Source organism: Anabrus simplex, chromosome 1 (genome assembly GCF_040414725.1).
Source record: "Anabrus simplex isolate iqAnaSimp1 chromosome 1, ASM4041472v1, whole genome shotgun sequence".
Classification (NCBI taxonomy): Eukaryota; Metazoa; Arthropoda; class Insecta; order Orthoptera; family Tettigoniidae; genus Anabrus; species Anabrus simplex.
In genome coordinates this window covers 1,094,244,435-1,094,261,304 of record NC_090265.1, presented here as the reverse complement: position 1 = coordinate 1,094,261,304, position 16,870 = coordinate 1,094,244,435, and the positions used below count along the sequence as shown (strand labels likewise).

Genomic DNA, 16,870 nt, shown 5'->3' with positions numbered 1-16,870 from the left:
GCTTCACACCCTTTGTGCTTCATTTTTCCGACGTTTCCATGAGACTCACCTCAGTCTGAAATTAGAGAGATTATTTGGGAGATAGTGGGTTCGAACCCCACTGCCGGCAGCCCTGAAGATGGTTTTCCGCGGTTTTCCATTTCACACCAGGCAAATGTGAAAATGTACCTTGATTAAGGCCACAGCCGCTTCCTTCCCACTCCTAGCCCTTTCCTATCCCATCATCGCCATAAGACCCATCTGTGTCAGTGTGACGTAAAGCAACTTGTTAGAAAAAAAAAAAAGAGAGGAGTTCCCTGTTTTTAGAAAGCTTTAAAAATGATACAACACCTGAATATTCAACAAATTATTTTACTTACATGTTACCTCAACTAGGTACACTTATTTCAAGGACACTTGTTTTAATGACATTTTGCTCACTTTTAATGTGTTTTCAAATCTATTTTTCATTGCCTGTTCAGCAATTAATGTTAACCCCTTTTGGACCAAGCATTCCAGTATAATTTAGTGTTTTCAATAAGTGCATGCCAATTTTAATGTGCATCTTCAACTATTTGGATTTCTTGTAACTAATCTTCACACATGTACTGCAGATGAATTTGTAACTGTAACTGTATTCTTTTCTGAATATTAACTTGTATTGAAAAGGTGCATTCCTCCTCTTTTACTTAACATCAAAGATGGATTTAGTTAAAGAAGAAAATCGTAACTAAATAATCCCATTGGAACATATCTTGAGACCCTTTGGCCCAGGTTGTAGGGGGCATTAGCAGTAATTGTACACCTGTACAAAACTTCTGTGAGGACATCAGATCTCTCAAAAAAAAGTGAAAAAAATCAGTACTCAAAGTTACAAACCAATCCACCATAGAACCACCACCACTCATCATGTCATTATACTTGTTATCATGAACAAGGACTTCTGTAAGCAAGTAGCAATTATCCATAGCTATTCTGCTCATGTAATGTCAGTAGTCAGTTATCCTAACCCAACTTTTCTGCTTGAGTTCAGCAGACAAGCTGTGATGAAGTGGCCTGAACTTAAACAAAGATCGTAACGCAAAAGACCCATTAATAGTACAAGATGGCGGCGCGTGCAGAAGTGACACTGAGTGTTATGCGCAGTATTATCATATTTTTGGTGGTAAAGAGTGCAGTGCAATACTCCAAAAGTGCTACAATCGCTTCAGATAACCCTCCTGGATACCTGGAAAACACAATTCTATTGGAAAAACAATTGGTGAGTGAAAAATGTACTTTTAACAGTTTGACGTGGTGCACTGCTGAAAGTCTGGGGATGGCAGCCATAGGTCAGCCTCGGCGAAGGGACGGGAGCGGTGTTGTCAGACTGCCTGTAGATAATCAGCCACTGCTGTGCTTGGCACTTGCCCTAAGTGGGGACATCGAACTAAACCCGGGTCCACAACTGTGCACAATTTGCGGAAATAGTGGTAGGAGGAACCAATTATTTGTCCACTGTAATAATTGCTCGCTAAAAGGCCATAGAACCTGGGCAAAAGTCTCAGTGTCTGAATTCAGAAAAATAAAGAACGGTTCCCGCACATAGTTATGCTGGAAGTGTGAAATGCCGCTGTTATCAGACTTGTTCTTTACAGTAACCAGTGATACGCCCAGTGACTTAGTAAATAATTCTAAATGTACATATGTAATTAAAAATATATCACTTTTTGCCTTCAATGCGTGCAGTATTATGCAACCTGGACGGTTACAAAATATCCATGCATCCCTTGAAAGCCTTGACCCGACCATCGTATGTGTCAATGAGACGTGGTTGTCCAGCAAAATTAATGACTCAGAAGCGTTCCCTGACTCGCTGATATTGTTCCGTAAGGACCAATCCCACCGCTCTGCAGGGGGAGTTCTAATTGCAGCCAAGCCAGAATGTCATCCATCTCGAGTTCATCACATGGAGACAGCAGCCGAAGCACTGTGTGTGGAAGTGACGTGCAACAAACGCAAATTCCTTATTGGATCAATTTATTGCGCCCCTAAGTCGTCGCCGGAAATGAGCGATGAACTAATCCTCTCTCTCGAGCGTGTGCAACATGCACAACAAAATTACGATGCCGTTTATATTGTCGGTGATTTCAACTTAGAAATTACGTGGTCCAGAAATGCTGCACCTGTTCCAAATAACCCCCTCGCCAATAAATTCCTTTCCGCTTTCTATGATTTATTCCTTCATCATTAATCTTCGAAGCCACGCGTAGTACGCAAACAACACGCTCAACCCTTGATCTTTTCCTAAGTAATATACCACAGTCCGTCCAATCTCTTAATACTATTCCTGGATTCTGTGACCATCAGGCAATTCTCGCAACACTGACCCATATAAAACCATCCCCCAAACTCCAAACCAGAACAGTTTATAATTTTTCCTGAACAAACTGGAACAATCTATCCACTTTACTATCCAACCGACTGCCCGTTCTCACCTCAGATTTCACCGGCAGTACTGACATAAACAAGATATGGAACGACTGGAAGAAAATTTTCTTTCAATGTGTAGAAGAAACCACACCAACAGTAAATATAACCAGCAGACGGAAATCTCCATGGATTACCAAGGAGATAGTGCGCGAAATTCGAAGAAGGGACCGCCTGTACCAGAAATGGAAAAGAAATCCAACCGATTATGAGTGGGAGAAATACAGGCTGGCTAGGAACAAGACTAAACAATCTATCAGAGATTCCTACGATTCTTACATCCACAGTCTCAACACCAACTCCAAGGAACTCTGGGCTCTTCTCAGAAGTAAAGGTTGCAACAGAGCTCCATCTGTATTTAAACATAACGGTACAGCAGTCTCCACACTACAAGAAATTGCAGACACCTTCAACGGAAATTTAAAAGTAACTTCTCCGTCCCTACTGAGGAAGAGAACATGCTATATTCAAGGACAACATCTACCCCTCTCTTCCCTCTAACCAACCTGTATTTCTCAACGAATGAAGTAAAGGAGAGCCTTCTGAAAACAAGACCTCATGCCGCGACCGGGCCGGACCGAGTGCCAGCAAGAATTCTCAAGAATTGTGCAGTCGCCTTGGCGCCCTCGCTTTGCGCTCTCTTCAACTATTCCATTAATACCGGGTCTGTACCTTTGGAGTGGAAAGAAGCCAACGTAGTGCCAGTTTTCAAAGATGGAGATAAGGAAAACGTAGATGATTACCGCCTAGTTTCTATAACATCAGGGGTCTGTAAATGTATGGAACGTCTAGTTGCTAAATATATGTTGGATTTTCTCAAGGAGAGAAACCTGCTGAACTCAAACCAGCACGGCTTCATTCCGGGAAAATCCTGCACAACACTTCTAACAAAAGTCATTGATGACTGGCAGTTCTCTTTGGAGCAGACTGATGTCTCACAAATAGACTGTGTGACTCTGGACTGGAGCAAAGCTTTCGACCAGGTGTCACATCAAAGACTTCTGTTAAAACTTAGCAGCTACGGCATTCAGGGTAAACTGCTGTCATGGTTGAGGTCATTTTTTGGTGGGTCGAACGCAATGTGTTGTGTACGGAGGAGCCAAATCAGACCAAACCACAATTACTTCTGGAGTAATTCAGGGCAGTGTGATAGGGCCCCTCCTGTACATGATTTATGCTCTCAACTTACCGGATTGTGTAAATTCAACCATGGCGCAGTATGCCGATGACACAGTCATTTACAGAGCCATGAAAAATAGTGATGATATTGTAAAATTCCAATCGGATCTGGACAGTATAGCTCTGTGGTGTGAGGTAAATAAAATGTATATAAATATTAAGAAGTGTAAATATATAAGACTAAGCAGAGCTAAACAACCACTCCAGAACCAACCTACTCTATGTGGAATCCAACTGCCGACTTCTAACTCCATCAGACTGCTCGGTATTCACATTACGGACAATCTGAAATGGAATAAACACGTGGAGGAAGTGAGGTGTAAGGCATACGGGGCGCTAGGTTTCGTCCGTAGATGTCTCTCGGGAGGAAGAAGTGAAGCCCTACGAACGGCTTATATTTCCCTTGTGCGGCCTTCCTTCCTGGCATCCAACTACAACGGAAAATATGAGGAAACTAGAAGGTATCCAGCGACGAGCAGAACGTTTAATTAACAAACACATCCCCTTAAACACAGCCAGGTCATTGCCACAAGTGAACTCGTTATGTACACAAATAGATGTAGCCTTCCTTAGGAAATCCCTGACAGATAACACACACCTCTCCCCTTTCCACCGCCTGCAACTCAATTACCGCTCTGTTAAAAGAGGCCAAGGAGTTACTCTTGTCCCTCCCTTCGCTAGAACTACCTCATATTTAAATGGGTTTTACTCAAGGGCTGCTCGTACCTGGAACCTTATACCATCTGAGGTAAAGCTACTTCCTCTTCCCCACTTCCTCCGCAAAGTAAAGAAAATGTATATGTAAATAGAAACCCATATGCGATGTATATAACTTGTATAAATTAGAATTGCAAGAAGGATGGGTGCAAGTACAGGTGTATGTGGGCGAATGTGTATGCGTGCGCGTGTGGGAGTGGTTGTGAATGAGTGTGTATACAGGGGTCTGAGTGAGAGTATAAATGGCTGGGTGTTCTTACTCTAATATTTTCAGGATAAATCAAGATAATTATTATTCTAAGGGTACAATGTTTGTAGTGTAAATATGTAAATTTAAAATTGTCTACATAAGTTTGTATGTAAATATTCAGTAGAGTTTATGTACACATGTGGAGATGGAGGCACTTCCGTGTATGTGGGGCTTGCCCTTTCTCCATCTACCACCCCTAAATTGTACATGTACAATTTAAGGAAAATAAATAATAAATAATAATAATAATAATAATAATAATAATAATAATAATAATAATAATAATAATAATAATAATAATAATAATAATAATAATAATAATAATAATAATTATTATTATTATTATTATTATTATTATTATTATTATTTTTTAATAATATCTCCTCGAACGCCATAACGCAACATTCTTAGATCCAGTTACTTTGTTGTTCTCCACGAACACAAGTTTTAAGCAAATATGACAAAGTGTTTTTAACATTGGTTTATAGAATCTTGTGGTTAAATCCCTATGAAGTGGAAAGGACAGATTCTGTAAACAATTTCTAAATTTCTTGACTAGTTCCCTCCCAGCTCTCTGTAACACAAAATCATAAAAGAAGAAGAAAGTTTCCACATAAGTTAATATTCAATCAGCCAATCCAGTCGAATGGCTTTATCACATTGCAGGAATGGCACCACCCCCTGTTTGTAAAGAAATAGCTGTGAATAAGGGAAGACAGAAAGTGCAGCAGGAAAGAACCCACCCCCTGTATAGGCAAGAACTACACCCGCAGCAACTGAAGTCAAGGAAGAGTTTCCTTCCAACATCGAAAGTACTTAGGTCCATTGCTGAAAAAAAAGACAGGTTACAACTACAGAGGGCTGAGACATACCTCCTTCCTGGTTGAAACTGAGTTTCTGAATCTTTACCCACTGATCATGAAAAGGATTGGCTATCTTGGAAGTTCAAGAATAGGCTGAGATCACGTGTGGGCAGATCAAGAATTAATTTGGCAAGATGGGGCTACATTGAATAAAATGGTATTCAGTGTGATTGTGGAGAAGACCAGTCTGTTCAACATATGCTTCAATGTTGACTGTATCTAGCTTCCTGCACAGAAGATGACCTTTACCAGGACACAGACAATGCACTGGAAGTGGCCAAGTTTTGGTCAAAAATTGTATACACTGTGTTAAATGAATGTTTCTGATTCAAGAATGTATCTGTATCAGCCAGCCAATACTATTTATTACAAATTCATTATACATGAAGACGAAATCATGAGTTGAAACAATGGAGTGAATTTTACTGTACCACATACGATTTGCATAGTTTGACCACACTGATCTTAACATGTCTCCTGTTTACTCCATGAAATCGACAAGTCCTAGTGCCATATGGGTGATGCAGATGCACACATTCCCCATCAAGATCTGACATGTTTCTGAAGGATTTTATTCACTGTCTTTACTTTAGAAGATTCTTAAGGGCTGGTTGAAGGAGTGTTTCCAACCAAAAGTTACTCCAAAAATGAGATTGTAAAGTAGAGATATCCCATACAAAGATACACAGGAGATTGTGTGAACTTGCCTTAGTTTAAGTACTGGTACAAGACGTATGAATCTGTTTGGATGGTCCAGGGAATTAAAACATCATTTCTTGAAATATACTGATCCAGAGTTTCGAGGACTAGATCAAAAGTTTTCTCAATTTAATTCATTGATGGGCTAGGCAATTACAGCATAAGCAAACTGGTGGGACTCCAAGTCATTGCTCTTCCAAGAAGGCTGGCTTTTGGATTCCAAAACCTGATTGGTACTAAATCAATTAGCAGATGTGTAAATGGACATATCAAATGGTACTGTCACTGGAGAAGTGTACTTGGAAATGTTATGCACATTAATGTTACTAGCTGTACATGCGCTTTATGGAGCTGATGATGAGGTCTTCTACCAACAGGACAGGGCGCCACCACACTACCATGTAGCAGTATGAACTTTCCTAGATGACAATCTGTAGGGACATTGGATGGGACGAAGAGGGCCCATTGATTCCCCCCCCCATGGTCAACAGATCTTACCCTTATGGACTTCTACTTTTGGAGAACTGTGAAAGATTAAGTCTAAGGACGTATGCCGCGCATGCTGGAGATACTTTGCCAGGAGACTGGAGTGGTATGTGCAGCGATCTCCATTGCAACGTTGATCGACGTAGTTGCGGCGACCGCTCATCTTTGTGCTATGTGTCTGGCAGCCAACAGCGAACATTGTGATCATCTTAATCTTCTTTTCCCACATCCATTTTCCCACGCCATTTGAACTGTGTCGCACATGTAGATTTGGTCCTGTTTTACTGTCGGATGCCCTTGCTGATGCCAACTCTCTATGGAGGTATGTAATCACTATTGCATGTTTCTGTGGTGGTTGGTAGTATAGTGTGTTGTCTAAATATGAAGAGGAAAGTGTTGGGACAAATACAAACATCCAGTTCCCAGGCCAGAAGAATTAATCAGACATGATTAAAATCCCCGATCCAGCCGGGAATCGAACCCGGGACCCTCTGAACCAAAGGTCTCAATGCTGACCATTCAGCCAATGAGTCAGACAACATTTTGAACATCTAATGTAACCATATGCGTAACTAAAGACAGTACTACATGTGTGATCAATATTTCAAATAAATACAGTACTAATAAATAAATAGTTTTTGTTCCATAAGGAGTGTCTGAAGTATACCTAAATTTCTTTTAGATATGGAAATATTCACACTTAATGAAATCATGAATATTTTTCATATGTTAAGAACACTGAATAACTGTTTTCTGTTCGATATGCTTTGAAAAAGGGAACATTACACAGAACTTCTTGAAAAAGACTGACACCACAGAATAGTCCACCTGGTGGTCATATCATTAAGGCAAAAGTCTTTATGGTCTAACAACGTGGTTAGCAGGTTGAAGTCCCATTGATGGAAGAAAAATTCACCATCAGAATGTTGGCCAACAAGGTGGTAGAAGTAATGGTATACAATTCCTAATCACTAGATAGAGTGCCAAAAGCCTTTATGTAATTCCAAACCTCTCTGTAATTGTCATATGGAGTGAGGGCACGACGCTGTTGATGGCGATTTGCCCCTTGGGTGGGGATGTGAAGCCTTAAGCAGACTTAAGCAGATCCCTTTATGTTATTTGATGGTAAAAGGCTATGCAGAGGCACCAGTCAGTCTCCCTCTCTCTCTCTCCACATAAAGTAACATGCAGTCATCACACTGGATACAGAAAAATACATAATCGTGTAATGATCTTCACCTCTGATGCAAGTAGTAACCAACTCTTTGACCAAAGATGGTGCAATACAAATAAAAGAAGATTGCAAACAGCCTATCATCACAGCAATGTATAGTACGGACACATTTTAGTGATACATGGACACTCTACTCGTGAATCGGTCAACCTCGGTTATCTTCGAGATTCGTATCGGCAACCTTTGAAACACAAAATATGAATCGCTTATGCATCGCTGTGCGACATCTGGCGTACACTTTACGTACTAGTACAGCTGTTATTTACACAGCAAAGCCAAACTATGGAATCATGTTAGGAGCAAGATTCGTATCGAGAAATGTTATATTGTGTGTGTGTGCGCGCGTGTGCGTGCATACGTGTGTGTGACACAGTTGTTGGCTTAAGATAATAAAGGTTTAGAAAATTCATTATGTCCAATAACAGACCAACTATATTGGTATTAAAAATTCATATCGATCGATCATATTATCGATTCAATTCAGATTTCATTTCCATTCAGTTGGCAGTATTACCAGAACCGGGAGACCTCCCTTCTTACTCCTCACCCCTGTACAAAAATCTATCACTAAAAAGTGTGTGAATAATACTCGCATCTAAGTGCCTGGGCATTAGAGATGAGGGGAGAAATAAAACATATCTCCCATACCACAGAATTTTTTGATCTCTCCCCAGTTCTAAAAGATTGGTCAACCCATTACACTGCTGCTGGTAAGAAACTACAATTGTACATTATAGCAAAATTTAATCCTATTTTTAGTGGTGCGTTCTTAATTTGTCTCATGGTAAGTAGTTCAGTGAATTAAAATGGACATAGTATCTTTTATGTCACTTCTACAAGAAAGCAAATGTCAACAATGATTCCATTAATGACTGTACAGGCATGAAACTATGAAATAGCTTATCTCATAAAATAGGTCAAGCATGGCAAGGAATAACATTTCAGCATATTTTAAAAGTCTAAGAGATGACAAAGATAAAGATGAAATCAGTGCTGTGCAAAATTTCTTACTATTGTTGTTTCATATTACAAGCCAACGTGCAAAATGTTCAATATAATCATTCCCAAGCCACAACTACGCCATTTGCCATTTATTGCACAGGAAAGAATGCAGGGAAATTGTCATGCAAAAACTTTGTTACTGAAAGCTGTTTGCAACATAATAGCTGTACCGTACAATTCAAAAAAATCAAATTTCAAAACCAATGTGTACAAAACATACTTAAGATGTGAAAACAAAGACTCTGAATTACACACACTACAAAGTTAGTTAATTGTGGGATTCCAGCTGAGCGTATTTCCTTGCCAGAAGTGAAGATCTAATACAACGGATATTCTGGAACAATGAAGTACTGCAGTTAGCTGTTAGGGCAGGTTAATGATATCTTAAGATAAAAATTAAGAATATGATATAGTTGTTTATCGAGTAAAAGAAAACAAGATCGAGAACAAGAACTTTATACATCCATGTCAAAGAAATAATGGAGAGAGAAGTTGCTAGACAGATGACATTCAGGCTTTTGAACCAGGAACAAGGATTAATAACGAGGTTCTACAGAAACAACCACTTTAGTGTGGCAAACAAATATGCTCTATAAAAAGTTTTTACTGTAAGGAAAAAAAAAAAGAAAAAAAGCCCTACATGTACAGCTACTTGAAGATAGCTGTTGTACATCATATACCATATTACAAGCAAACAATCCCAGCCATCGAATAATCCCCACATCCTAATTTTAGGAAGGAAAATTTAGAAAAAGTTTATATTTTCTTTTCTATTTACTGTATAAACAGCTTTGTTAAATATTAATACAGTAGAAATCTGTTATAGCAAGAATTCATAATGGTGAAGAAAGTGTTCGATATAGCAGACTGTCGTTACATCCAATTTTTCATAAAAGTCCAGAAAACAAAACAAAAAGAATTAAAATCTGTATGAAACAATAATCAGTTACTTTGAAACTAAAATATTTTTTGCAGATGAATCCCATATGGCAGCTTACTTGTTAGTCATTTTCTAATTCCAACACTATGTAAACATGCATGTTAAATTTCGCTAAAAATTTATGTGGGAACAGCCTTTCTGAAATTTAAAGAGGCGAGACAATATAACCTATCCACTGAAATCAGTGATGCACGATGCCGTCTTCTGAAGTATCACATTCTTGCTTCCTTCGAGTACCTAGTATTAAAATTAAGTATTAATTTACTTCAGCCTTTATTTTTAACAAACTAACAACTGCTATTGGTCATTTTACATATACACTTATTGCAAAAACTAATTCTTCCCTTTCGTTCGAACATACGTGTGTTTGAAGTCGTGAGTCAACAGGTAATGACTGATCATATTCAATATAAATGCTGTGGTATATCAAAATCGATGACTGAAAAAATAATGCTGCTAAGTAACTCGTAATAACTGAAGAAATGGTGAAAGGTTTCTTGTTGTAACTGAAGTATATCATACAGTTCAATATAGAAATATTCAAGCGGCATAAAAGAAACTGTCATTACCACGGGGTTATCACTATAGACTACTACTATTACTACTACTACTACTACTTTTCTCTTCTTGCTACAGTACAATAAATACATCTGATCTGCATTGCCAATTTATGAATTAAATATAATCTCAATGGCACAAACCGATAACAACTCTGTGGAAACTCACAATATTTTCTTTATAATTAGTTGGGAGACATTGTTCAGTGCTAGTTTTCCTATGGAAACTTTCGTTCAGAAACATGCGCGAGTCATCCACGACTAGCTTTACAGCTCATAATTTTTAACGTTCTTTCTTTCTTTTGCTACAGCTTTTAACTGACAGATTTCACTCATGACCGCATATCCAAAACTGTATTTTTTCAGTCTCATATTTGCATATCCTGTTTCCAATTTCTAGAAACTTTGCTTTTTGTTCACGAAATGCATGATGGTTACTGTTTGTCCATTCAAGGTGAGCCTTATTTTTTCCCCAATCATGTATGGAACTCTTGTCCTCAACATATTTTCTTCCCGCTGCGCTATTAATCTGGAGCTTTTCTTTAACCATGAACGACCTATAACGAGAACTCACACAGGCCATCTAAAACATGATATTACTTAAACTGACGCCATGTAAATAATGCAATACGTACATGGCACACTTCTCAGTTTTGGAAGGAACAGATGTGTTACAATTCTTGTTTTATTTTCCACCTAATTCAATACATAGGTGGAAAATAAAACAAGAAGAATTATAACAATTAGTATTAACTTCAATACGGGTAAAAAAAACATGAAAATAGTCTTATGCAAAGGAACAGATCTGCCAATTGAATGGGTAAAAAAATATCAACTTCCAGGTTTCTGACCCACACCCCAAATTTGTGCTGCCAAATTCTGAAGAAAACATGTGGGAATTATTCGCGTATATATGGTACATGTATACAACTTTGCAGAGGGTGTGGTTCCATTTTCTACATCCCACCACTCCATCACTTCTTCAGTACAGTACAGCACTTAAAGTGAACTAGTTCTCTCCAAGGTTGAACCATATTCTGCAACAGGTCAATCTACATGCTCATAGCTGCAGATACCCAGAGCACAGAAGCACTGCTGAGGAGAAGGTCCAGTAAGTTCCTTAAGTTCTTCTCAAAACTGTACATAGCATTAGATTTAATTTGGAGATATAGAAATTTCATAACAAGTTGTACAATATTTAATTGAATATGACATACAGTACACTACTTCTGAATGATTCATATGGTACAGAATGATCTCCCTGCTCAAAAGATGTCCACTCTGCATTTGGTACCAGAAATTTCGACCCGCGCATTGGAAGCACGCATCAGTCATGTATATATGTCTGTGTTTTGTAGTTAAGAATGTCCGCCAGCGTAATGGTTAACATAACTAGCTGCCATTCTTGGGAGCCTGAGTTCGATTCCCGGTACCGTATTGCCAGAGATTTACAAACGGCAGGAAGGTTGATTTGCGGAAAAAATTGTACAGGCAACTCCCTTCCACTGGGGGCCTGTCTAAAAAGAGCTGCACCACCTCGGGATGAGGAAACAAGTTTACTTTAGTTAAGAAATATTCACAGTTGTTGCTAGGCCTATAAGCGAGATCATTAACAAAGTGATCGTTTAATATCTCATAACTCAGGTCGGTTTAAAACATGATAAAAACAATCCAATCACAATTGTCTTACTCGCCAACGTACCTAAAAAATAATAATAGTGATTTTTTATGTCCCCGCTTACTTGCATTTTCGGAGACTCCAAATAAAACATACTAGGGTATGCGTTAATAAAAAAATGGAAGACAACAAACATACGAAATTAAACATTACGATAATAAACACATTAACTGTAGATATCCATAACTTTCCTGTTATTTATTTTTGTTCTTTCCGTCGTGGAACTTTTGGCAATATCCAGGTGATAGCATACCTAACCTAAACAATGCGGTGTCTCTTATCTCATTTACAGCTGTTTAGGTAAATCCTGATGTGACAAATGTAGAGAACAAGCATGAAATAACTTAAAAATAAGTGTCTGGCTTTCAACAGCCACCAGTTATCAAAAGAATGCTTCGAGTCACTATGTATTACATTCGTAAATACAACTCATAACATATGCTAGTTATCAGGTGGTGGTTTGGCACGCTTTCAACAACACGGCTTTATTCAGAACGAGTGGCTTCTGCTCCACATACACCAGCTGGAAATATCACAGACCATCTCCAGAAACCATATGGGAATAGCTTCACACAGTTTCGACTCTACAGTTGGGAACGAAACTATTTTTAAAAAGGTTCAAAAAGATGGGACCTTGAATGCTCTCGGTCTCGATTGCAGTGCATGGCTGACAAGATGGTAGTGAAGACGATGTCACTAGGAATGAAGACATGTTAGTAGCGGGGGCAGTTAGTGGTGCAAGACAATTAAAACGAAAGCAGTGAGCAGGTTTACTATATGATAGGCCTACTGCTCAACAGACAGAGACAAATGACTGGCCATTGAGTTATTTTTATCAATATTGCATAATATGATAATACGATACCCTTATCCCTTTTCTCTACGGGCTGGAGTGTAAAGCGAGACGAATCTTCGCAGCAAGTTTTTACAACCGTATGCCCTTCTTGACGTCAACCTTATCAGAGGAATTAATGAGATTAAACGAATGACGTGATATGAGTAACTAAAACGAATTATATTTACTTTATATGTAGGCCTAAAAGTAGTGTTCACCATTTACTGGCCTTTTTTTACATTTAGAAATACTGCCTTCCACTGAAAACAGCCAGTATAACTCAAATACATTCATAAGTTTGTTAAAGAACAGTGTAGAATGTTTGCATACACAATGTATAGCTCTTTATAGCCTAGAAGTCCATGTCTTCACTGCACAAAATTTGAGGTTATCACATATTGGACACTCCCCCTTTACGTTTTTTGGCTGTAAGAGTGGAGAAAAAAGGGATCTAATACGTAAGTACGGTACTTTTCCTAAGATAATGTGTTACTGTGAACTCGATACACCCTGTAACATCCTTACACTTTCCTTTCAGCCATTCCTCCTTAGCTGTCCTATCCTTTCTATCTATTTCATTCTTTAATCGCCTGTATTCTTATCTTCCCTCCTCATTTTTTTGCATTATGGTACTTTTGCCATTCATCAATCAGGTCTAGTATCTCCTAAGTTAGCTACTGATTCTTACTTGATCTTACTTTTCTTCCTAATCTTTCTTCAGCAGCCCTACTGATCTCATCCTCCATGACTGTCCACTCTTTACATCTGTTGTTTTTCCTTCAGTCCTTGTGCAACGTGTTCCTTGAAACACTCAACTTGTCTAGATCCCTTCTCCTTGTAATTCTTCCTTAATTCAATTTCTTCAACTTTAGATGGCATTTCATGATCAGCAAGTTGCGGTCAGAGTCCACGTCTGCTCCTGAGAAGGTCCTGCAATCCAACACTTGGTTTCTGAATCTCTGCCTAATCATAATGACTTCTATCTGGTACCTTTCAGTGTCTCCAGCTCTTGTCCATTGGGGGTTTGAACCAAGTAATAGGCAAGGCCTAAATTATGATTGGTGCACAATTCTACCAATCCACTTACTCTTTCATTCCTTTCTCCCAGTCAAAATTCTCCTACTACATCACGTTCTCTTCCTTAGACAACCACTGCGTTCCAGGCTCACATCACTATTAGATTCTCATCTCCTTTCACTATTGTATTAAATCCTCTTCTATTTTCATATACTATTTGAATTTCTTCACCATCTGCTGAACTAGTAGGCATATAACCTGCACTGTTGTACTGGTGTCAATCTTGATAACAATAATCCATTCACTATGCTGATCATAGCAGCTTACCTGCTGCCATTACTATACCAACTCCTTAATTTGATTTTGTGTTGATAATTATTCTCTAGTCTCCTGAATAAATATCCTGCTCTTCCTGTCTATGTATTTCACGTATATTAACTACATTCAACATTTAGTATATCCATTTCCTCCTTTCTCAAATTCTCTAACCTACCACAGCTCCGACTTGCAGAATGTCAGTATTCATCTTCCTGATAATTGCTCCCTATCGTGCAGTCCCCACCTGGAGATCCGAATGAGGCGACTATTTTACCAGGAGAAAGCCATCATCAGTATATCATTCATTCATACAGAGAGAGCTGAATGTCCTCGAAAGTTAGTTATAGCTGTAGTTTCCTGCTGCTTTCAGCCATGTACCAGTATCATTATATCTAAGTCATCTTAAACATTATTACAATTATCCAGACTGCCCTTGCAACTTTTGAAACTTACACCACTACTTTGCTACTTGTCTTGACTAGAGCTAGTAGAATATTAATTTAAAAAACATCACAGGGAGAAAGAAACCTGCAGAGTCCATGTCTGCAAGTTAGTCCACAAGGAACATTCCTTATACAATAAAGAATAAGGAAAATTACAACTCACGTGTTAATAAAGTCTATTGCCTGAGCCTTCAACTGGTCTGCACTATGAAGATCAGCAAGTATTAGGATATCGGCAGCATTTTCTATCGAAAGGTTGGTGCATAGAGCCTCTTCACACATAACTTTTAGCCTCTCTAGTGCATACTGAAAACAAAGAACAATAATAATTAATACTCTTGGACAACAGCCTCAATCAGAAGATCAACAAAATAATAACTAATCAAATGTTATGAATTTATTTTCATATGCTGGTGATTAAGATGGTTGCTTTGAGGGGCCAAACATAATAAAGGACAAATGCTCTTGCCTAGATCTTTATTTTGCTACTTTACACAATGTACAGTACTAAAAGTAAGTAATGGCACACATGAATACCCAGATAGTGGTCACTGTGCACGTTCAAGTACATAACATACTATTACATGTTGGCAAAGAACGAGGGACTCATATCACTGTACTGTTGTTAAAACTCTTATCCACTGCATGTGAAAAGAGGAACGATAAAGTGATTTCATGTCACTAATAGTAAAATCGAATGATTGTAAGTGAAATGTTATATGAAATATATACACAGTCGAGATGAGGTTCGAATCTTTGATCTCTAGGTTCAGGAGCGAGCACGTTACCATTGAGCTCCAGAGTCACGTTGGACAAAGACAACAATATTCTTACCTTATATGCTCAGTCCAGCCTAATATTAACCCCGAGGCATTGGGCGATTCAAATTACAATTTCTTCATGTAATTTTACAGTGTGCCCCTAGTATGCCTCATTTTGACACTGCCGTAATTTTTGCGGTTTCCTTAAACTTACATAACCTCTGGTAGTGCTATTCAAGGATCCAATCAGCCTCTGGGCTGATGACCTAACAGACACCAAAACTGCCCATAGTGTTGGTGTGGATTCACCTCGCAAACTTCCACGTAATGGTTATAATACTGGGATTTTGGACTGCATGAGAATACGTATTTCTAGGATCGTAGCACATGTAAGCAAATATCACCCCAGAATGCAATGATGACAGGATGGAACAGGATAGACAGTGAAAGAGTTATTTGTACTGTATACCCTACTAAAATCCCACATACTGTACCGATGTCTGTCTGTTAGGTCATCAGCCCAGAGGCTGGTTGGATCCTCAAATAGTACCACCAAAGATTTTGCGGTTATAAGGAAACCGCAAAAACCAATGGCAACACCAAAATGAGGCGTACTAGGCAAGGCGAGGAGTGAGGTAGTTTGCCATTGCTTTCCTCACTGGGTCAGAAAGTGCTATTGCAGCACGACTGACCCTATGAGCAACACCTTTCATAACACTCAGATGCACTAGTCGTGCTCTGAATGTCATTACTCAGCACCACCCATACCCCAGCAGCTTCCATATTGTCACAGCCATGGATGAGACTGGGACTTTGGTGGAAGCTACACTTTACTCTGGCCTGTGCCAAGAGATGGATACAAAAGTACTGTATCCATCAAGAAATGGCAGCAGGCAAGACTGTTAGAAATGAAAATAACTAGAGCCATATTTTCATGTATTCTGTGCTCCATAAATTTTACGAATTTGGAAAAAAGAATATTACACTTACAGTGCTATTTATTATGCTGTATTAATTACTAACACAACATACAAAACATACTAGATCAATTTTGTAGTAAGAATGGTATTTTTTAAATCTCTGTGGAAACTGTACCATTTTGAGGCAGCCAACATTCGCAGTTATAACCACAACTTTATCATGGAAATATTTATATACTTCATCCTTAATCCTTCACGTAGTTCACTAATATTTTCATGGGACATTTAGTTTCTTTTCCTCATGAAGACTTTTACCCAATTCAGTAATTTACAAGGAAAGTGAATCAATTACTAACACGACAAGAAAACGGAGGATTGCATTTTTTGGACACATAATACAGTTTGCCAAATTTTAGACTCTTAAAACAGCTTTTTGATTTCTTTTGGAATAGTAAAACAAAAAACACTTGGTTTAAAGAAATACAAATGGATTTGGATGAATTGAAAATTACTACAGAGCAAA

General features: G+C 38.5%; 1 protein-coding gene across 2 annotated transcripts in view; it reads right to left on the bottom strand.

Moving 5' to 3' along the window:
• The window catches only part of rdx (BTB/POZ and MATH domain-containing protein rdx), a 397,937-nt gene that overhangs the window by 13,237 nt on the left and 367,830 nt on the right, over positions 1–16,870 (bottom strand). For both annotated transcript variants that reach the window (XM_067137249.2, XM_067137248.2), the window contains exon 8: positions 14,830–14,972. In XM_067137249.2, the coding sequence (XP_066993350.1) occupies positions 14,830–14,972 (143 nt within the window). The remainder of the gene's footprint in view (positions 1–14,829; positions 14,973–16,870) is intronic.